Source organism: Coregonus lavaretus, assembly GCF_964263955.1.
Source record: "Coregonus lavaretus genome assembly, chromosome: 8".
Lineage (NCBI taxonomy): Eukaryota > Metazoa > Chordata > Actinopteri > Salmoniformes > Salmonidae > Coregonus > Coregonus lavaretus.
Window position 1 is genome coordinate 29,624,094 of NC_139995.1, and position 24,551 is coordinate 29,648,644.

The 24,551-nt window shown below is 42.5% G+C and overlaps 2 protein-coding genes across 2 annotated transcripts; both read left to right on the forward strand.

Moving 5' to 3' along the window:
• Positions 1-4,337: 4,337 nt before the first annotated feature.
• On the forward strand, positions 4,338-7,733 carry LOC311134162 (RNA-binding protein 15-like). Its single transcript, XM_084167772.1, has one exon. It carries the CDS (start codon positions 4,470-4,472, stop codon positions 6,975-6,977), a length of 2,508 nt encoding a protein of 835 aa, XP_084023898.1. The 5' UTR covers positions 4,338-4,469; the 3' UTR covers positions 6,978-7,733.
• Positions 7,734-16,665: 8,932 nt separating this feature from the next.
• Positions 16,666-20,689, forward strand: LOC311133640 (pepsin A-like; the record flags this gene model as incomplete). Its single annotated transcript, XM_084167166.1, has 9 exons — positions 16,666-16,721; positions 16,966-17,116; positions 17,238-17,358; positions 17,535-17,653; positions 19,291-19,490; positions 19,619-19,735; positions 19,926-20,061; positions 20,231-20,329; positions 20,555-20,689. 9 exons carry the CDS (start codon positions 16,666-16,668, stop codon positions 20,687-20,689), a joined length of 1,134 nt encoding a protein of 377 aa, XP_084023292.1.
• Between the last annotated feature and the right edge of the window lie 3,862 nt (positions 20,690-24,551).

Sequence of the window (24,551 nt, forward strand, 5' to 3'; positions counted from 1 at the left end):
TACATAAGTGTTCCAGCATCCGGTCTCCTGCACCATTAATAATGGCATTAATGGAGACCACTTAAAACCACACTCTTCCCCCCTCACCTCACCCTACTCTACCCATCTACAGTTGAAGTCGGAAGTTTACATACACCTTAGCCAAATACATTTAAACTCAGTTTTTCACAATTCCTGACATTTAATCCTAGTACAAATTCCCTGTCTTAGGTCAGTTAGGAACACCACTTTATTTTAAGAATGTGAAATGTCAGAATAATAGTAGAGAGAATTATTTCTTTCAGCTTTTATTTCTTTCATCACATTCCAAGTGGGTCAGACGTTTACATACACTCAATTAGTATTTGGTAGCATTGCCTTTAAATTGTTTAACTTGGGTCAAACATTTTGGGTAGCCTTCCACAAGCTTCCAACAATAAGTTGGGTGAATTTTGGCCCATTCCTCCTGACAGAGCTGGTGTAACTGAGTCAGGTTTGCAGTCCTCCTTGCTCGCACATGCTTTTTCAGTTCTGTCCACACATTTTCTATAGGATTGAGGTCAGGGCTTTGTGATGGCCACTCCATTACCTTGACTTTGTTGTCCTTAAGCCATTTTGCCACAACTTTGGAAGTATGCTTGGGGTCATTGTCCATTTGGAAGACCCATTTGCGACCAAACTGTAACTTCCTGACTGATGTCTTGAGATGTTGCTTCAATATATCCACATACATTTCCTTCCTCATGATGCCATCTATTTTGTGAAGTGCACCAGTCCCTCCTGCAGCAAAGCACCTCCACAGCATGATGCTGCCACCCCCGTGCTTCACGGTTGGGATGGTTTTCTTCGGCTTGCAAGCCTTGCCCTTTTTCCTCCAAACATAGCAATGGTCATTATGGCCAAACAGTTATATTTTTGTTTAATCAGACCAGAGGACATTTCTCCAAAAAGTACCATCTTTGTCCCCATGTGTAGTTGCAAACCGTAGTCTGGCTTTTTTATGGCGGTTTTGGAGCAGTGTCTTCTTCCTTTCTGAGCGGCCTTTCAGGTTATGTCGATATAGGACTCGTTTTACTGTGGATATAGATACTTTTGTACCTGTTTCCTCCAGCATCTTCACAAGGTCCTTTGCTGTTGTTATGTGATTGATTTGCACTTTTCGCACCAAAGTATGTTCATCTCTAGGAGACAGAACGCGTCTCCTTCCTGAGCGGTATGACGGCTGCGTGGTCCCATGGTGTTTATACTTGCGTACTATTATTTGTACAGATGAACGTGGTACCTTCAGGCGTTTGGAAATTACTCCCAAGGATGAACCAGACTTGTGGAGGTCTACAATTATTTTGCTGAGGTCTTGGCTGATTCCTTTTGATTTTCCCATGTTGTCAAGCAAAGAGGCACTGAGTTTGAAGGTAGGCCTTGAAATACATCCACAGGTACACCTCCAATTGACTGAAATGATGTCAATTAGTCTATCAGAAGGTTCTAAAGCCATGACATCATTTTCTGGAATTTTCCAAGCTGTTTAAAGGCACAGTCAACTTAGTGTATGTATACTTCTGACCCACTGGAATTGTGATACAGTGAATTATAAGTGAAATAATCTGTCTGTAAACAATTGTTGGAAAGATTACTTGTGTCATGCACAAAGTAGATGTCCTAACCGACATGCCAAAACTATAGTTTGTTAACAAGACATTTGTGGAGTGGCTGAAAAACAAGTTTTAATGACTCCAACCTAAGTGTATGTAAACTTCCGACTTCAACTGTAACCACAGCCAACTCTAATCAGGACCATCAAAAATAATGAATCCTCTAGTGTTGGAGGAACTGTGCAGACGGAAGAGGTCCTCAGCTACAAGACTCCATATACACTACATGACCAAAAGTATGTGGACAGCCTCCACTCTTCTGGGAAGGCTCTGCACTAGATGTTGGAACATTGCTGCAGGGACTTGCTTCCATTCAGCCACAAGAGCATTAGTGAGGTCGGGCACTGATGTTGGGCGATTAGACCTGGCTCGCAGTCAGCGTTCCAATTCATCCCAAAGGTGTTCGATGGGGTGGAGGTCAGTGCTCTGTGCAGGCCAGTCAAGTCCTTCCACACCGATCTCAACAAACCATTTCTGTATGGACCTCGCTTTGTGCACAGGCGCATTGTCATGCTGAAACAGGAAAGGGCGCTTCCCCAAACTGTCGCCACAAAGTTGGAATTACAGAATCATCTAGAATGTCATTGTATGCTGTAGCGTTAAGATTTCCCTTCACTGGAACTAAGGAGCCTGAACCATGAAAAACAGCCCCAGACCATTATTCCTCCTCCACCTAACTTTACAGTTGGCACTATGCATTCGGGCAGGTAGCGTTCTCCTGGCATCAGCCATAACCCAGATTCGTCCATCGGACTGCCAGATGGTGAAGCCCCAGAGTCCAATGGCAGCAAGCTTTACACCACTCCAGCCAACGCTTGGCATTGCGCATGGTGATCTTAGGTTTGTGTGCGGCTGCTAGGCCATGGAAACTCATTTCATGAAGCTCCAGACGAACAGTTATTGTGCTGACGTTGCTTCCAGAGGCAGTTTGGAACTCGGTAGTGAGTGTTGAAACCAAGGACAGACGATTTTTACGCGCTAAGCGCTTCAGTACTCGCCGGTCCCATTCTGTGAGCTTGAGTGGCCTACCACTTCGCGGCTGAGCCATTGTTGCTCCTAGACATTTCCACTTCAAAATAAAAGCACTTACAGTTGACAGGGGCAGCTCTAGCAGGGCAGAAATTTGACGAACTGACTTAGAAAGGTGGCATCCTATGACAGTGCCACGTTGAAAGTCACTGAGCTCTTCAGTAAGGTAATTCTACTACCAATGTTTGTCTATGGAGATCGCATGGCTGTGTGCTCGATTTGATACACCTGTCAGCAGTAGGTGTGGCTGAAATAGCCGAATCCACTAATTTGAAGGGGTGTCCACATACCTTTGTATATATAGTGTTGGACTAACGTGACAAAAAAGGATGTATCATTGTTCCAAGAGTTTATGATGACCAAGATCCTACCTGTCCAGAGCAAAGAGAGCTTGAATTAATTGTGGATGTTTCCCATTTACCAGAACTCAAATCAGTTGTAAGTAAAGTACAAGACACTTTTTGTTACCTTTTAGGACGAATTTAAACCTAAAACACTGGTCATGTTCTTATTATTCAATTACTCTGATTTGATTTGATTGTTTTTTCTGAAGAAATTGTCAATGGGAACTCGGTCTATAATCAAACACTTATCGACAGTTTTTTTCACCAACAGTAAGCCTCTCTGATTTGGCTTCTGACAAGAGGAAAGCAAATTCATTTGCTATCCAGTCCGCCTGTCTTACAAGAGCCCTGTGCTCATTCATACATAAAGGCATCACTGTCTCCATCACAGGAGACATCCAGGCCTATTCTTTATTATTTTTTAGCAATTGAGTATTAGTCAATATATGTTTGCCTTGGTATACTCAAGAAATTACAAGGAGGCCTATGCACTCAGGTGCCATAGCACTTTATCAGAGGAACCACTCTACCCCCTAGTGGTTATTGTGCCTCACATCCACCTGTTGCTCATGGCAAAAGGAGTACTACTGCATCTGTATCTGTGTGCTTTGAATGTAATTGAAACAGCCATTTTACCATAATAAACTTAAAGTTTACATATCACATGTGTATTTGCACCAGTGAATGAAAGGGAGTAGATACTGTATCTCCAAAGGCCTGTAAGGTAGCTGTGCTGCCCTGCCTACCATTTCCCTCCTTGTTCAACTGTTGCTGTAATGAGGGCAGATTACACCGTTATAAATGGGTTTCTGCTTCTCCACCCGCTGCTCCTCATCACTCCTCCTATGTCTTGCTAACTAGCAGAGTGCCCTGGTCAAATGGCACCCTATTCCCCACAGTGCACTGGTCAAAAGTAGTGCACTATATAGAGGATAGGATGCCATTAGGGTGCCAAAGAGGTTCTGCCTGATTAGCCCCCAGAAATAAATGTGCCGGTCCCAGTAAGGCAGAGCATGCCTCATTAACCAACTCCTCTACCACCAACTAGCCCCCCCCCCCCGTGTTTCTATAGCACAATCCTGTTTTTAGTTTCTTGCCGTTTGTTATTTTTAGCATTTCCCTCTGATCCAATAAGGATAGGACATTAAAATGTACAATGTGTCTCTCATACATGAAGCCGAAGATATTATAGGTTACTGACTCTCCTCACTGTACTTTAGGACCAGAGCCGCATCCATTTTGTGTTGAGTGACATGTGTGAAACCAATCCTTCTTCTCGACGCAAGCCGCATTCCACCAATCACCACAGCTGGGCGGAACTTCCAATGCAGCCCTTCAACATGGCGGACATGTCGCCTAGGAGGAAGTGAGCTGTATTTAAAACAAATGTTTATACTTTGCTAGTGAAGTTAGGGACAATTACAGTAAGTTTAGAATATATCATTTTCAAGACTGCAACTGCAAAATGAAAGGCAAGGAGAGGTCGCCCGTGAAAAAGCGTTCGCGTATTCTGGAAGATATCCGAGACCGGGGAGGAAGCCACCCAACAAGTAAGAAAATAGGAGCTCTCTCTGCAGGCAGCAGCAACAACGGGAATAGTTCTGTCAAAAGTGGTGGTTCGGTAAGACGGAGTTTACCATCTGAAAAGAGAGTCAGTCGAGATTTATACTGCCATGTGTCCAGTCGAACTGCGAGTAACCACGGATATCCTAACACAACTGGTTCGAGTAGCAAGCTACACATTAGCCTTGCTCTGGACCCCACCACAAGGACCAATTCTCGCGGGGAACTGAGGCCTCTTCCGATCAACGAAAGTGAGTACAAGACTCTAAAAGTCGGCGAACTGGGTTCTCAGTTGAGCGACGAAGAAATTGAAGATGGATTATTTCACGAATTTAAGAAATTTGGGGACGTCAGTGTCAAAATAAGCCGAGTTAACGACGAAAGGGTGGCTTTTGTGAATTTCAGAAGGCCGGAAAACGCCAAGGCGGCCAAGCACGCACGCGGCAAGTTGGTACTCTATGACCGCCCTCTAAAAATTGAGGCGGTGTACATGAACCGGCGTAGGAGCCGCTCCCCCATCGAAAAAGATCCATATGTAGGTGTTGCAGGGCACAGACATTTGCACGTCCAAAGATCCATTTCACCAACGGGGCTAGGATATAGAGACTTCAGACTGCAGCAGTTAGCCCTGGGTCATCTCCCCCCTCCTCCTCCCCCCCCACCCCTCCCTAGAGAACTGGAAAGAGAGATGGAGTTTTCTATCTATGAAGCCAGGGCCCGGCCACCCTTCATCCCTGACTGTGCAGCTTTCCGCGAGGAGGACCTCCTATCCCCTGAAGATGATCAGCGGGCCAACAGGACGTTGTTTCTTGGCAACCTCGATGTCTCAGTGACAGAGAATGACTTGAGGAGGGCGTTTGACAGGTTTGGGGTGATCACAGAGGTGGACATCAAGCGGACAGCCGCTCGCGGGCAGAGCAGCACCTATGGATTCCTAAAGTTTGAGAACCTGGACATGGCTCACCGTGCGAAGATCACCATGTCAGGCAAAGTGGTGTGTCACAACCCTATCAAAATCGGCTATGGCAAAGCGACCCCCACAACCAGGCTGTGGGTGGGGGGTCTTGGCCCCTGGGTCCCCCTTGCTGCCCTGGCCAGGGAATTTGACCGATTTGGCACCATCAGGACTATAGACTACAGGAAGGGGGACACGTGGGCCTACATCCAGTATGAAAGCCTGGACGCTGCCCAGGCCGCCTGCTCCCACATGCGTGGCTTCCCTCTGGGTGGTCCTGAGAGGAGACTTAGGGTGGACTTTGCCGACACAGAGCTCCGCTACCAGCAACATTACCTGCAGCCTCTCCCCCTGCCGCCTCACTTTGACCTAGTGGCAGACTCCTTCGTCCACCGGCCCACCCCCGAGGCCATCCGGGTAAGAGAGAGGAGTCCTCCACCCACACTCCGCTTCAGAGAAAGGGAACTGTACACCGCTGACTGGGCTGGCCCAGCGGTCCGAGAGAGGGTGCGAGGGGCAGCCTTTGAGCCCCTGGAGCACCTGGAAAGGCGTTCACGGGAACCCTGGTCTCTGGAATGTGAGCGGGAGCTGCAGAGCCGAGACCAGGTCCGAAAACGACGCCTCTTAGACGACGGGCGTCGCCCGGACCGCTCACCGGACAGCAGCGAACATGTGCGCCGTCGCCACGGCACCTCTCTGGAACGCAGCCCTGGTGGCAGCAGCCGGGACGGGGGGCGCTACAGCCCTCCACACTCCGACAGACCCTCCCCCGGTGGAGAGCAGCGGGGCAGCCTGGACTGTGACCCCGGGGACAAGAGACTGCGGACGCTCAGCCCAGCAGAGCCAGAACGGGACCGCAAATGCAAAGCCAGTGACTCCTGTAAGAGCCCTGTAAAGAGGGAGGACCGCTCTGACCCCTCCTCCAGGTCCAGCCTGCAGTCCAAGAAGCTGTGCCAGGCCTGGCAGGGCGTGCTCCTGCTGAAGAACAGCAGCTTCCCCACCTCCATGCACCTGCTGGAGGGGGACCTAGCTGTGGCAGCCGGACTACTGGTGGAGGGCTCCACTGGTAGCCAGGTGTCCCAGCTGAAGATCACCCAGCGCCTGCGTCTGGACCAGCCCAAGCTGGATGAGGTGTCCCGTCGCATCAAAGCTGCTGGCCCCAGCGGCTACTCTATCCTCCTGGCTGTGCCCGGGAGATCTGAGGAGGGACTCCAGGACGTGGGGAGCTCCACCGAGAGGCCTCTGAAGAACCTGGTCTCCTACCTGAAGCAGAAGCAGGCGGCCGGCGTCATCACTCTGCCTGTGGGCGGCAGCCGTGACAAGGACGGCGCAGGAGTTCTTCACGCTTTCCCCCCCTGTGATTTCTCCCAGCAGTTCTTGGATGCCTCCGCTAAAGCCCTTGCCAAAACCGAAGAAGACTACCTGGTTATGGTCATTGTCAGAGGAGCGTCATGAAATGAGAACAAATAGAAAATCATTAGTCTTGTGTAATGTATTGGTAGAACTATGGCACATACACACCCACATTGTGTCACATGATTTAGCTGTCACTGAAACAGGGAACAGGGTGGGGGGTTGATAGCTTTCTGTCTCGCTAGAAGTAGAACTTCTTGGCAGAAAACAATGCTATACTGAGAGTCATTTGGTAATCAACAGTAACAAGTCTTTCATATATTTGAAGTTGTCAGCTCAGCATGCATTAGCCTATAGCCTGCATTACATTCTGTTGGTGGTTTACTTTTAATGGGAACAATTTAAATGACAAGAAGTGGATACATTTAATTTAAATGGTTAAGTCAAAGTAGATTCACGTTTTTCTATTTGCTCAACTAGTCTGTGTAAATCAGCTGACTAGAGTAATTTATGGGTTTTTGTAAATAACTAGGCCTACATTGATCATTGCCTTTTCATTTGGAAAAAATCTGACTTCCATTGTATTTGCATTGTCATTTTTCTGGTGTGAAGTCTTGTTTGCTATTCATTGCAGTAGAACATAAAATAATATAAAGATTCATCTGAGACCTGAAACTAAGTGTAGTTCAGTCATCTCCTGTAGTCCCCTGTAGCTCAGTTGGTAGAGCATGGCGCTTGCAACGCCAGGGTTGTGGGTTCGTTTCCCACGGGGGGGCAGTATGAAAAATGTATGCACTCACTAACTGTAAGTCGCTCTGGATAAGAGTGTCTGCTAAATGACTAAAATGTAAAAATCTCCTCTCAGTTGAATTTCTTACATTTACTCAAGACTGGTTATAGATCAACCATGCCATAATTTAGGAACCCTGTGAAGATGTGTGTACTACTATAGCTTTAAGACAATACAACTTATCTTTTATACAGGTAATTTTCATTGATTTGAAAGGTATGCCATTGCATTGCCAATTGTACTTGTATATTATTGAAGTCTGCTTTTGTTAATCAATAAGAGTATTACCAGTCTCTATTATCAAGCAGACAATTTAAAAGGGTATGAAAGGCTTTGAAATTCAGTTATTTACATCAAAGCTTACCTGGAATATCCTCAAATTGAAAATGTATGTTTGATAAGGTCTTACTTATTGATCTGTATAATTGGGACAATTTTTAAATTTTTAATCGCAAAAGCGCTCACATTTTCACCTGCTGTTGTCAGTGTATCTTGGCTTGGCACCAAAAGCACCCACAGTTTAAGTCTGAATTTTCAATGTTGGAAACAATATTTTGTGTGATACATTATAAGAGAATCTAGGATATCAGAGTTTTCGATGTTTTCCAATGTGTTGCATTGCCATGCTGGTGTTAGACTATTGGTTAAAAAAACAATAGTAAATGGTAAAAAAAATTACAGATTGTTGGATATATTAGCATAAATCCAGAATGGTTTTGATTGTCAACATGTCTATGCTCCTTGGGTTCATCCAATAGAGGTGACGCCACATACATTCCATAGAGGGTATTACTTTTGAGTAAACAAGAACTACCACCATTTTCCTGTACCATTGAGGTCAGGAAGTTCTCCTGGTTTGCATTATGAGTTATGTTATTTCCAACAATCAGCCCCACAGTTAAATGGTTATGAGTTAAGTTTAGGTTTTCTTTCACTCATAAAGAGGGAAATCAAGCATACAAACAAAATGACGATGGCCCCTCATGGCAGTAATGTGTCCCTTGATGACTTCCCCTTTTGGTTCTGAGAGGACTGTCTAGATAGGAAGTGAAACCATTTAGAAATGTTCTAACCTTCCAGAGAGCTATGTGGAGCCATTTCATATACAGTCCTTTCAGTTTCACAAAAGTGAGTCAACAAGGACCGAAGGAAAGGAGTTTATCTAAGTGGAATTTATCCAATGAGTTAAATCAGTTATGTGAAAGTTATGATTCTTTTTGCTCTCAAGGACCAAGAGTATGTATGTATCTATATATATATAAAAAATATAGAGAGATTTTAACACTGAGTTTAGCTTAACGATATACTTTAATTCTGTTTTAGAGTTAAACTAAGGATAAGGCTGTTGACTGGTATTAGGCCTAATATGTATCAAAATCTCTCCAAATACCACAGTTAAAGTTAATTTAGATAATTTGTGATTTTCAATTTGGCCTTTACAATCATTGCCAACTTTATACTTGGGGAACTCACCAGTAGTGTTGTTGATGCCATAGCCATTTGCTTTTTATTAGGATTCGAAGTGTATTGGCAAAAACAAAAATGTATTTTAAGTGACATTTCTTGTATAAAATGATTACTGTATGTATGCTATGGACACTTCAGATTTGAGCAAGGGATACCAGAGTGGATAACACCACCATACTACCATTGGACACTGGGAACCACCATATGCAAAAAATACCCCAGAATGCACAGGGGCAAGGGTCCTTTGCACAGTGGCCCTTTATGCGTTTCACTGAATTGACTGCTCTTAAGTTGTGTTAATGATTTGTGATTCCAGTTCCCGTGTTTTAAATGGAAAATTTGCTTTGTGCTGTGTACACCTGATTTCTGGAGAAAAAAATGGAAACCACCATTGCACATGCGCCTAAAACACAAAGTGCAGCTTGCACTTCATAGATTTTGTTTCGGTATCAATAAATTTTGTCTTTCGTGGGAAAACAAATGTTTCTGCCTTGGAAGACAACTTTTGTGACCTTTTATGTTGTGTTGCGAAGGAATTGTCTTTTGCACTTAAAAAACACAAAGGCCCCGTCTGTTTGAAAAATGGGAACACCTTTTCAGACCAGAGAGGAAAGAAAGAAAATTGAGAGCAAGGCAAAGTGCTTCTCAGATCTTTGTGTTGACATCATTGCTCACCATTGTTGATCCCCTCCTTTTCAAAGAGTTGCTGATGTTCCGTTTGTTAATGCCTAAATTAGGCCCTCCCTTTTACCTGGCCACCATTTCTGTGCCTTTGCTGAGGTGTCCCTAGTGTCCCTTGGAAGAGGGGAGTGAGGGCCTATTCCTGTGTCATCTCTGGTCCTCATGGCCGTAGCCGGAGGTGCAGGAGCTATTCTCCAGTGAGCTGTTACGGAGGCTGGAGAGAGGCTCACCTCTCCTGGCTGCTGCTCTGATGGAGGGGCTGTTGTCATCACCTTGGGCACCCAGTTGCCCCGGGTGTTCCTCTGTACACCCCACCTCTGCTGTGTCGCTGGGGCCGTCGACACACAGCTGGGGTGCTTGTCCCATCAACTCAATTCTACTGACCACAACAACCCTGCAGAGCTAATAGAGTAATGCCTCAATGTCCGTTCCAGCCTAACAAGGATCCATGGTTTGCGCTCCCTGCCTTGAAGCCTGCAGGAAGAAGATTTTACTGTTTTAGGGCAAGTTTACGTTGGTACCTCACCCTGTGATGGAGTGACACGACTGAACCTCAGGTCTCGTCACCCAGTTTTTCCACAAACTATGTGCCACGCTCAGTGAAAGGAACCAACCACCCATTTGGTCTGTGCAGGGATCCATGATTTGATTTCATTTACTTGTAAAGTTTATTCTAAGTGAATATGAAATTTAAATGAAGAGACCGTCATTGTGCTACCTTCAGGGATCAAGAATCCATAGTAGGCCCTTCCCAGTTAATTCACCTCAGTGCCGGGATGCCAGGCCTGACCAGCATAGCTGCTGATTTGATATGTAAACTTTGTTAGGAAATGCAAATCCTGCCTTGCAAGAGACCCACTGTGTGCCACATCCTGGATGCCAACACAAGGCTTCTTAGAGGATTGAAACTCTGCCTGTCTGACATGAGTGGACACCTCCCACCCACAGACGCCTGTCCCTGCTCAGGTAAAGTTTGCTGCCGGCCTGAACAACATGCTTGGGTACGTATAAACAAAGAAAAGTCTGCTCCCTTTTTATGAACACCTGAATATCACTGGTTTTGTGCACTTGGATACATTCTATATGAGGCAAGCACATAAGCTGTTCATCAATGAATGATACCTGGTTGATAATTTTAATACCATATATATATATATATGTGTGTGTGTGTGTGTACACACAGTGCATTCGGTGCACAGACTTTTTCTACATTTTGTTACGTTACAGACTTATTCTAAAATGGATTGGGGAAAAAATCTATCTGCACACAATACCCCATAATGACAAAGCAAAAACAGGTTTCTAGAAATTAAAAACTGATATCACATTTACATAAGTATTCAGACCCTTTACTCAGTACTTTGTTGAAGCATCTTTGGCAGCGATTACAGCTTGAGTCTTCTTAGGTATGACTCTACAAGCTTGGCACACCTGTATTTGGGGAGTTTCTCCCATTCTTCCCTGCAGATCCTCTCAATCTCTGTCAGGTTGGATGGGGAGCGTCGCTGCACAGCTATTTTCAGGTCTCTCCAGAGATGTTCGATCGGGTTCAAGTCCGGGCTCTGGCTGGGCCACTCAAGGACATTCAGAGACTTGTCCCGAAGCCACTCCTGTGTTGTCTTGGCTGTGTGCTTAGGGTCGTTGTCCTGTTGGAAGGTGAACCTTCTCCCCAGTCTAAGGTCCTGAGCGCTCTACAGCAGGTTTTCATCAAGGATCTCTCTGTACTTTGATCCGTTCATCTTTCCCTCGACCCTGACTAGTCTCCCAGTCCCTGCCGCTGAAAAACATCCCCACAGCATGATGCTTCCACCACCATGCTTCACCGTAGGGATGGTGCCAGGTTTCCTCCTAACGTGACGCTTGGCATTCAGGCCAAAGATTTCAGCCTTGGTTTCATCAGACCAGAGAATCTTGTTTCTCATGGTCTGAGAGTCCTTTAGGTGCCTTTTAGCAAACTCCAAGCGGGCTGTCATGTGCCTTTTACTGAGGAGTGACTTCCGTCTGGCCACTCTACCATAAAGGCCTGATTGGTGGAGTGCTGTAGAGATGGTTGTCCTTCTGGAAGATTCTCCCATCTCCACAGAGGAAGAACTCTGGCTCTGTCAGATGACCATCGGGTTCTTGGTCACCTCCCTGACCAAGGCCCTTGTCCCCTGATTGCTCAGTTTGGCCGGGCGGCCAGCTCTAGGAAGAGTTTTGGTACCCTTCCCCAGATCTGTGCCTCGACACAATCCTGTCTCTGAGCTCTACTGACAATTCCTTCGACCTCATGGCTTGGTTTTTGCTCTGACATGCACTGTCAACTGTAGAACCTTTTTATAGACAGGTGTGTGCCTTTCCAAATCATGTCCAATCAATTGAATTTACCACAGGTGGACTCCAATCAAGTTGTAGAAACATCTCAAGGATGATCAATGGAAACAGGATGCACCTGAGCTCAATTTCGAGTCTCATAGCAATACTTATGTAAATACATTTTTGTATTTATTGTTTAAAATGTCTAAAAACCTGTTTTCGCTTTGTCATTATGGGGTATTGTGTGTAGATTGATGTTGTTTTTTCATCCATGTTAGAATAAGGCTGTAACGTAACAAAATGTGGAAAAACTGAAGGGAGTCTGAATGCACTGTATATATTGCACATAAACAGGTATAGGAATCTCCTTAAAGCTATGCCTCGGCACTTGCACATCTGAGCTTTCTTTGTTGCAGGTGCATGGTAACAAATGAATAACATGAGAGAAAAGAGAAACCTGCACGCTACTCTTGCTAGTATCACTGTTCTTGACGAAGGCCTTGAGGCTGATACGTCAAACTTAATAAAGAACATTGATACTAGCAAGAGCAGCATGCGGGTTTCTCTTTTCTCTCAAGCAATGCCTCGGTATAAAAGCACTGGTTACAATTCACAGCGTAGTATATTGCTCCATAATAATTTTGTTTCACTTTCTAAATGTCCATAGATCTGTTCTAAAATTCATCAACAGTGCACTGTCCCCCATAGTTTATTTATCCCTGCATACTGTTTTGTCACAGGCAAATTTAGATCAGAAATATTGCTTATCCGATAAAGTTAGAGACTGATTTTAAGTCCCTCTGATGTGAATGTTTCATACCGGTAAGTTTAATATTACGTTTTTCTCAGTCAAGCGTAACTGGGGAGGGATAGATAAATAGCTAAGATATCCTCCTCAAAGGCTATATTGTCTAAAAATTGTAAAAGATTCAGACAGTGGCTATTTAAAACCATTCATGAAGAACATCTGGTAGCGAACAAATGTTAATGAGTTAAAATTAGAACTCCATATTATCAGGGGAGACGGGATCCATCTTGTTGAATGTTTAATGATACTAATGGGTAGGGTAGAGTGTGTTCACTGCTTTTGAGTGGGGGAGAGACGAGCTCTTGAAAACATTGATTTTCAGCCTTTTATGTCTGCAGCATGAGCATATAATTCAGTTTAACAGAACTCTGGCGGAAATACCAGATAACAGGTGCCTGAAGTCCTGGTAGGGTTTCTGATATGCTGCTTGTATAACTGCATAAAATGGCAGGGACACATAATAATTTCCATGCTGCATTTGATAGATTTGACACAGATAAAAGAACAGCAGCGGACTCAGGTTCCCCCTTTCTGAAAATGAAATGTTGAGCAGAGAGTAGCAGAAAGGATAGACCTATTAATATGCCATGAGTATTGATCATCAGTAGGCATGTTATGTTGTCAGATCATGTAGGGCCCTTCACTGATGATATTGAATGGGTTTTGATTCATTACTTATTTCACAGTAGGTCATGTTGACTTTGCACTATGAAGAGGTAAGTAGTGACTCTTTCATAGCCATCACTAGTCCCAGGTGGCTTTGTGAGCAGTACGTGCTGTCGTTTCACCATTCACAAAAAGATTCTAGAAGGTTCTGACTAAATCAACTTTTTTCTACTAGATTATAACGCTTAGTTTATTTTATTTGATACTGAAAGCTTTGGTTAATCTCGTTGTTTTTTTTAACCCAGATTTTACCAGGTAAATTGACTGAGAACACGTTCTCATTTACAGCAACGACCTGGGGAATAGTTACAGGAGGATGAATGAGCCTTATGATATGTGATGGTTGTTAAAATTGTCTCCAGTACTTTTTCAGGGGATCTGATGTTTGTATGAAATGTGAATTTTTACTGTGCTGCAGTCTTTGTTTAAGGATGTCGCCCGGTCTCGTCAGTCGTCAGCTCATCGATTAATCCTCCAGGAAGCATTTTGCAGCAGGTTGTACTACATCATGCACTAGTAAATACACATTAACACCCCATACTACTGTATTATGACCTCCCTTTGTGTTCCTCATGAAAGGAGTGAACAGGGATTATTCACATGTTTGAGTGTCACAGGACCTTGGGAAAGAGCAACACTTCATGCTGGAAAAGGAGGAAAGAAGGATAGGCTTGCACCATTGAAAAAGTGGAAGAGTCAAACAACCTGAAAACAACTGTACAACTACAAGGTGCAGAGTTTTACCTGAACATGTTTTATGTCATTAACAAACATCTGGTTGATGCAGTATTAAACAAGGAATTCATCTGACAAGGGATAGACACCTTGGTGAGTACATTTTCTAATGCTGTCAGTGGTTACCATTTTTTGATCTTATTGCATTTAACCAGAGTCATTATTTACTATGTGAACTAATTGTAATTTGTACATACCATTTTATATTTCAGTCATAACAATTGCTATGTTTATTTTTTAATAAAGAGTATCTTATTTTAAACATGTCTCTAGTTTTTTAGTGTGTTCTCTTTTATTACTTTGTAGTCTATTTGCAGATGAAGTTGAATGATCTGAAGTTATTAGTTTTGCAGGGTTCAAACCAGTGATTTAGATACACTTAGATGACTGACAGGGGGCGCTGTTTACAAGTCACCGCACATCCATCTTGGCGCTCCCCTACCATTGTTAAAATATATTTTGGAAGCTATAGAAATGCTTTTATTATTAATGTCTACATGTTTCTTCTGAGGAGTGTCAATATGGCCGACCAGTGGCTTCAAAGCCTTTCATTGACCAATACATAGCATCAGCAATCCAGGGTTTATATACATCATTGGTCCAAACCTGATGGCATTAATTACAATTTGACCAAATGATAAGATTCAGTCAACCAGCATTAAGTTATGTTGTCAGACTTTGTCCTCTAGAGGGCAGAGTTGCTTAAAGGAGTTGGATGATAACTTGTGTCATTTAGATCTTTGCAGAGGCATATGAAATATCAGACATTATGTTATTACTGACGTTATCTTACATGAAAACACTAATCAAAGGTTATGTAATCAAATTGGTGTAGTGCAAACCATTTGAAAAAATCCCATCAGGCTGAGGTATGTGGAAAGCACTTTCAGACCTTTATTTGCAGTCATTAGTCACTATCTATATTCCTTCTCTCAAAAGGCCATTAATCTGGGTCTTTGAAGCCACTAATCTAAAAGTTAACCAATGGTACAGACTAGGGCTGTTACGGTGACCATATTACCACCACACCGCGGGTCACGAGTCATGACGGCAGTCAAGTTCCACGTGACCGTTTACTCATGGTAATTAGGCTTTTCTAAGCTCTGATTCTGCTGATGGTCATTAGTAGCATACCAAACTTGCTAACTGCCTGGTACTCTGCACACTATTGTCCCACTAATCACGCTGACATCAATTAAAATGTAATCGAAAATCTAATCAAACACTTCATGAGAGCCCATGAGCTCATGTTGTGCAACATTTCTATAAGGCTATGCAATTGCCTGACAAAACAGAGTGATGGCCTCGATTAAAAAGAGGAGGATCCCATCAGTAGGCTGTTCTGTTCTTCTGAAATAGACTACATTTTCTTCATATCATGTTTCTTTAGACCTGTCTAAATAAATAATGGATTTATTGTGATGGTGTAGGCTATATTACATGGATTTATTACACTTTTTAAAAATGTAGATGTTCCAAAGGTCTGCATTAGTGGCTTGTAGGCTATGCCTGGAAGCCAGGAGATGCTAAATGTGTTTATGTTAATTACCGGTCAATTACCATGAGACCGGCTGTTATTTGTTTGACAATCACCTGCTGACTAAATGTAATGACCACCACAGCCCTAGTACAGACTCCAATACGTTACATGCTATTATTCTAAAAAGTCAACATAATTATCCCCATAGCTTTTACAGAAATCTTTGTGGGAAAGGCTGAGTCAGATAAACTGGTACAGTACGTCATATGTGGCTTGTTATTAACCTGTAACAAGACCTAGGCTACATGTATACACACTAAGAACTGATATGCCTCTGGCATAAAGCATTGAAATGCGCACTCACTGCTCCTACCTTTGTTTGCCCTGTCTAAAGGCAGGATCATAAATCAATACTTATTCTATAGCAAAAAGATACTATTGAAATGATATAATTGATACTATTTTTAAACCCTTTTTATTTCAAATTGTTTAATGATTTGAGGAATGGATACAAGATCATTTTCCATTCAATCTCGAGGACAAACACTGATGAAATGTTTTCTTATCGAATGATTGATAATGAACAATAAATATAAAATGATTGTAAATTTTGTTTTTGTTTGAAAGGTTTCGGGTGAACTTGGCTCAATTCTTTTTTGTTCCCCTTATCTGATTTATTTACCTATTTAACTCTATTCTTATAGCCATTAAGTGGTTTCTTATCACTTCATTGTACAGTAAATGGCAGAAGTATATGAGAGGTACATTCTGGGAATAATGAACACTGTCCAAACACACTACAGTGTATAAAAAGGCCAGGGTATAGCCAGTCCAGTGTACTGTACTCTCAGGTAACTGATCAGACAAGATGAAGTTGGCTGTTGTGCTGTTTGCCTTAGTGACCCTTTCTGAGTGCCTTCTCAAGTAAGTACTATCATTTATTTAAAAAATATGTAATGTGTTTCATTTCTTGCACCTTATATCATCGTAGATTTCTGTAGGGTATTGTGTTGCTGAGAGAATCATGCTGAAACTAAAGTGAAAGGAAATCAGTTTTCTAACTGCAGCATCAGACAGTTTTGAGGCTCTGTTCCTCTCTGAGTCACAGAGATTGCAGTAGTGTTATATTATCTGATACTAAACTAGAGATGTCCACTCTGTGGCCCAGAATTCCTCTGATAAAGGGGAAGTCAGCCAGGCAGACTCTGGAGGAGAAGGGTCTGTATGAAGAGTACAAGAGGAAGTATCGCTACAACCCCAGAGCCAAGTTTAACACCAGGGCGGGAGATGCCATGGTGCCCATGATCTACAATCCAGAGGTGTGCACCTAGCTATAGCCAAGTCAATCTTCATTGGTGACTGCTTAGGCTTTCTCGAGTGTCTGGCTGAAACATTCCTCATATCATCACATCAGCTCATTAACCTCTCTGTCTCACACAGTCAACATACTATGGAGTCATCGCCATCGGTACTCCCCCTCAGTCGTTCAATGTTCTCTTTGACACAGGCTCTGCCGACCTGTGGGTGCCCTCTCTCCATTGCAGCAGCACCCAGGCCTGCAGTGAGTATGGACACACAGTGATGACAGTGATACTAAGATACACAACCGTGAAACAATTAAATAATAACTAGTTGTGGAACTGTATCCTCTAAATAAGACGTGTTATTCTTTGATTCTTTGTTAAAATTTTTCCTTTAAATCATGTCTACTCCTTCTCTCTCTCTCACCCTCACCAGGAAACCATGCCAGGTTCAACACTACAGCATCCTCCACGTTCCAGCCCAGCTCAGAGACTTTCTCCATCCAATATGTCACTGGTTACATGACAGGGGATGTGGGATACGACACTGTAATAGTGAGAATATCTATTTACTTTCCCCCACATCGGTGATGTAACACTATATGTACTCTCAGTATGATACTCACATTTCTGTACTAAATGAAATATTGTCACTACCTTTTAAAAACCATGTTTAACTTTATTTCCCAAACACAATTCAACACAATCACAATTGTTTTTTTGTCTTTTAATCATTTTAAGCATATTTTAACACTGGCTTAACACCTAACAAACACTTTGTACTTTTAAAACACTTTTAACATAGGCCAGGCCCTGTTGTTACCTCATGTCCCAGCGATAATGCCTTGCATTAGGCCTTGGAAGCAAACACTTCAATTTGCTCAACTTGCCATTGGCTCAACTTACCCCATGGTCATTGGCTCAACTTACCCCAAGGCAAACATTTAGACTATATTAGTCCACACAGCTACACTTTCATGCTAGGTTTAGGACCTCACATTGAAGCTTATAGAGACCCAAACTGATGTATAGAACAATCATAAAATTATCTACTTTGGTTTAGTTACAAGCATCATGAAACCTCTAACACAATAAATTAATTTGACTTGGTGAAAATCTGTTTTTTGGACCTAACTTGAAATGATGACCTCATTGGTCAAATTAATAATTTTGTGTATGGTTTCCTAGAAACAAGGGTGGCTCAACTTACCCCTTCGGCTCAACTTACCCCACTCTCCCCTACAACTTCTCATTCTTAAAGGTCCAATGCAGCCATTTTCATCTCAATATGAAATAATTTCTGAGTAACAATTAAGTCTTCTTAACAAAGAGCAATTTCTCAAGCAAGAATTTTGCTAGGACTTTCTGATATTGGTCTGAGTAGTGAGGGGAAAACTGAAAACTAGCTGTTATTTGGGACACTTTCTTATTGGTCTATTAACTAATTCACCACCTGGTGTTGTCACCAGGCAGGCCAAAACTCCATCCCAACAAAACAGGCTGACATTTTTGGCGGTCTTTTCAAACTCTTACACTAAAAGGGCATTATTATTCCAACCTCATAGTGTGGAAGTATACACTGAGTGTATAAAACATTAAGAACACCTTCCTAATATTGAGTTGCCTCAATTCATCGGCGCATGGACTCTACAAGGTGTCGATAGCATTCCACAGGGATGCTGGCCCATGTTGATTCCAATGCTTTCCACAGTTGTGTCAAGTTGGCTAGATGTCCTTTGGGTGGTGAACCATTCTTGATACACACAGAAAACTGTTGAGCATGAGAAACCCAGCAGCGTTGCAGTTCTTGCCACAAACCGGTGCGCCTGGCACCTACTACCATACCCCATTCAAAGGCACTTAAATCTTTTGTCTTGCCCATTAACCCTCTGAATGGCACACATACACAATCCATGTCTCAATATTGTCTCAATGCTTAAAAATCATTATTTAACCTGTCTCCTCCCTTCATGTACACTGATTGAAGTGGATTTAACAAGTGACATCAATAAGGGATCATAGCCTTCATCTGGTCAGTCTATGTCATGGAAAGAGCAGGTATTCTTAATGTTTTGTACACTCAGTGTATATAAAACACAGGAAAATTGCATTTTTGACTGCATTAGGCCTTTGAAATGTGTCACCACCAGCATTTTGAGTGGATGTGTGTGTGTGACTGGTTTTCCCCTCAGATCGGTGACTTGTATGTGACACATCAGATCTTTGGCCTGAGTCTGGTGGAGGATGCTTACCTGCTTACATTACCATGGGATGGGATTTTGGGCCTGGCCTTCCCCAACCAGCAGTCAATTAACGGAGGTACTCCTGTATTTGACAACATTTGGAAACAGGGCAAGATCCCTCAAGACCTGTTCTCCATCTATCTGACCAGGTGAGATTTCACTGGAGGAATAAGTGGACAGGGTTGGCGGGCGGGCGGGCGGGAGGGCGGGGGGTGGTTGATCTGCTGATGTTTACTAAGTCCCTCTATGTGATGAACATGGACATTCTTCTTCCCAGCTCTATAGATGGCAGTATGTTAATCCTGGGAGGAACTGACCCATCCTACTTCACAGGAAGCATCCAATGGATTCCCATCTCTCAACCTACTGGCTTCTGGCAGATCAAAGTAGACAGGTAATATTATGGATGGCTAGTGTTTGTGAGTTTATGTGTAACAGAATTGAAGATGATAATTGTCCCACACAAGACATCAGCCAAGTTCAAACTCATTAAGGATGATCAGTTATTGGTGTTATGCCTCCTTTTGTTGTTGATGACTCTACAGAATAGTGATGCTCTGCTGAATGTGCTCTGCCTGTTGCAGTATTACTATCAATGGGAATACTGTGGCGTGTGCAGCTGGCTGCCAAGCTGTAGTAGACTCTGGCACCACTGAGATCCTCGGGCCTACCAGGGACGTCAATAACATCAATGGCTGGGTGGGAGCCTACAGCGAACAGGTGTGTTTCACTGGATCTCAATCTTATGAACACAGTTTTGTAATGGATATTTATGTTTTTCATATTTCTAATAACTGAGGGGGAAATGATTTATGTTACTAATGTAAGTGGCTCAGTAAATTCTTTAGGATTAAATAAAAAATAAACAAAATTCCTCACTTCTTTACAGGGTATCGTGAGTTGCAGTAATATAAAGCGCATGCCTGAGATTACCTTCAACATCAATGGATTCGGCTTTACTCTCCCAGCATCAGCCTATGTTTTCCCTGTAAGTCTCTCTAAAATGTAGTCTAATGTTCCATTTGAGCATGTATTTGAGTACAAAATCATAGTATTTTAGTGATATTTAAAGAATCATGCCAATTAGAATAACCACAGTGCCAATGCTATTATGGAAATGTTACCATTGTTGCGATGTAAGGGAATCAACACTGTTAGGATCAGAGATAAACGTTTCCACCTGTAAGTCATACTCCCCCTCTTCTCCCTCCAGTATGGCTCCAGCTGTAGTACTGGTTTTGGCACCTGGGACAATGATCAGTGGATTCTGGGTGAGGTGTTCATGAGGCAGTTCTACACTGTCTTCAACAGAGAGCAGAACTGGGTGGGCTTGGCCCAGGCTAAATGAGTCCAGAGTCAGATTGACACTGACAAACCCACTGGTGCCCCAACACTGACACCATGCGTGTCTGCATCTCAGACTGAGAGAGATTCACCAGCCCAACCATCTTTACTCCAGTTCTGTTTACATCTGAAGTGAACATCAGACAAGGGTAATGGAAAATGAACAAGCTCCACTACTATACAATTGTTCCAATTATGCAAATAAAACAAAGTTAACCTGTATCCGATGTATGATTGATTAAGTCTATTATGTTGTTTTCCAAATGTGTTGTCTGTTTGACCCTTCAAATGGATTATCATTCAGATTAACCAGATTGATTATGGGCCCATCCTCCATATAAAACTTGAGTGTTCTCCTCTGGTGTCAGACTGTATGTTCAGCGCAATCATTCACAATGCTGCCCACTAGATGGCATAAAAACTCATAGAGACTCACATAAACACTATATATTTTCGCTATTCATTTAACTGAGTCAGGAGGGGGCTTACAGAGAAAGGATGAGTCATCCTCTTTTGAATGCAGTCCACACAAACACACAAACACATGCCAATCATTTAGCATCAGCAGCCACTGACTGGCATTAACCACGGCGTCTGTGCCTGCTCTAAATACAGTCATCTTAGATGGATTCAGGTCGTTTTTACATTTCCGCTGCAGGTCAAACAGTTCTAATTATTATATCTAACTATGCTTGAATATCTACAAGATGGAAATGCGTCATTTTTACTACATTTCCTCAATACTCCCTATTACTTAACTATTTGTGATGATAATACATATTGTACAGTATGTTACAGCAAGGCCATAGACCTCTTGCAGTGAAAATATCATGCATTCATTAATGTGCAGTAATCTAAGCATCTATCCACTATAAACCCTGTATGATCCAGTCCTTTTTACAGAGAGGGGGATACCAATGTATTGTTGTAGTTCATTCAGAACATCTGCTGCTTTAAATCACCCAGTTTAATCAAACTTGTCATTTAATTACAAAGACCTGGATGGTTTTGCTGCTGGTGAGGGTCAATATAGTAATAAGAGACATCTGGCGTTACTGACCAGAGCCCTATGGACCCTGGTCCAAAGTAGTGTACTATATAAGGAATAGTGTGCCATTTGGGACGCAGCCAGGGTTTTTGGACATCCCTCTCCAGTCCTCTTGAATCATTAATCTAGTAGAAGTCTCCATTTACACTAGCAGTATAGATCAGCAGGTTCTGCAACACACACCTACATGTTATGGATTATAGAATCTCAATGGAAGGAGTAATGTACTTCTGCAGAGATTGACACTTAAATCATAATGACATTGAGTACAGTAGTTCAGATTGGTGATAAACACAAATGCACACAGAAACACACACTGTCCTTCCCTCAGTCTACCTGTTATTGAGTTACCTGTAAATAGCATATGGGACGTGATGGTGTGCACATAGGAAGAATAAAGAGCTTGCATAAAACAGTGGCTGAAGAAAGTAAACGGACGGATGGATGCAATAAACACTGCTCCCCGAGCAAGCTGAGTTTCCACCTCAGTGATCTGTGAGCTCTAGCATTTCACCCCCCAGTGACCATAGTGCATGTCATTAGGGTATTATAGAAACAGAAGCCAGTGGAGTGGCATGCCATTTGGCTCAGTGAAGCCTGATATTCAGGCTTCCACACGAACACTGGACACTCATCACAGAGGAACAGAAAACACAAAATCACAAGGAGAGCTGTAATAAAGCATCAATTCAAATATTGAGATTTCTCAACTTCATGTTATGTGTGTCTTGAGTGCCCCTTTCCTAGAAAACACAGCATCATCACACTTCATGGTTTGGACGTTTATAAGGTTGTGAATACAGTTGACAGCTACAGGCACAGTGGATGAACAGGAAGACATTTGAGAGCATAGGAGAGAGATTCTGACAAAAGACTGTCATTACAAATTAATGCCTTTGTACTTGACCCAACAATTAATATGCAGTGAGCAGATACATTGAAGTATTCTTAATATAGTAAGTAACACAGAAGTACATTAGGTAAACGCAGAACATCACAAGAAATGACTACAACAAAGACACATAATACTTTTACACATACACTACCATTCAATAATTTGGGGTCACTTATAAATGACCTTGTTTTCGAAAGAAAAGCAATTTTTTTGTCCATTAAAATAACATCAAATTGATCCGAAATACAGTGTAGACATTGTTAATGTTGTAAATGGCTATTGTAGCTGGAAACTGAGAAGAAGCCATATCTCAGACTGGCCAATACAATGAAAAGATTAAAATGGGCAGTCTGAGATATGGCTTTTTCTTTACAACTCTGCCTAGAAGGTCAGCATCCCGGAGTCGCCTCTTCACTGTTGACCTTGAGACTGGTGTTTTGCGGGTATATTTAATGAAGCTGCCAGTTGAGGACCTGTGAGGCGCCTGTTTCTCAAACTAGACACTCTAATGTATTTGTCCTCTTGCTCAGTTGTGCACCAGGGCCTCCCACTCCTCTTTCTATTCTGGTTAGAGCCAGTTTACGCTGTTTTGTGAAGGGAGTAGTACACAGCGTTGTACAGGATCTTCAGTTTCTTGGCAATTTCTCGCATGGAATAGCCTTAATTTCTCAGAACAAGAATAGACTGACGAGTTTCAGAAGAAAGTTCTTTGTTTTTGGCCATTTTGAGCCTGTAATCGAACCCACAATTGCTGATGCTCCAGATACTCAACTATTCTCAAGAAGGCCAGTTATATTGCTTCTTTAATCAGCACAGCAGTTTTCAGCTGTGCTAACATAATTGCAAAAGGGTTTTCTAATGATCAATTAGCCTTTTAAAATGATCAACTTGGATTAGCAAACACAATGTGCCCATTGGAACACAGGACTGATGGTTGCTGATAATGGGCCTCTGTACGCCTATGTAGATATTCCATAAAAAATCAGCCGTTTCCAGCTACAATAGCCATTTACAACATTAACAATGTCTACACTGTATTTCTGATCATTTCTATGTTATTTTAATGGAAAATGCTTTTCTTTCGAAAACAAGGACATTTCTAAGTGACCCCAAACTATTGAACGGTAGTGTAGATACAAATAACAATTACTCAGCTGATTCCCTTTGTGAGTGTTATAGGAGACTACACACATGTTACTCTTTGCATATTTGAAGTAATTCATTGCTTGGTCCGAGATTATACATTTTCTTCACCTGGAGAAAATGATAAGTCTTTATACAGACGAGCCAAGGGCTCTACCAGAAATGACCATGTCAATTGTACAATGCCAGAAAAGTGTCCAATTTAAGGGTTTTCAAAGCATAACAAGAGTATAGGTTATGATAATATTCTCATATAACATTATCTGGCTATAATTTACAACTCCTCTGCTAGTATGCAAAAACACATCCACAGTATCTTGCAACATCTTTATATAATTAGTAATAAAGTAGAGATACATACTATTAAACATCTGATTAATATATAGTATGTGATAGTTAGATAACGTGTAGTACGCATACATATGAACTATATGACCCTGAGTAGGCAGAATGGATAGCATAAGAAAGCCTTCTCTGAAAATGTTAGTGGCACATCTTTTGTTATTTGTGTTCAGTAACTGCTTTACTGTGAGTTAATAAAGTGCCTTTCAGCTTATACTATAGGTTTGAGTACATAGTCATAAGAGGTGGGAGTCTGTCTTCAAAGTGGTCCCTCTACAACAGCACCACAGTAAGTACGTCCATCAAGGTACTTCAATTATAATGGCACTTGATTTCAAGTTAAGAGGGATAGAGATACTCAGGTTGAAAAGCTGTCAGTCAAGGTTAGGTAAGATCTAATGAAGCGTGTTAAGAAACCCCCATAGCCTACAACAGGGT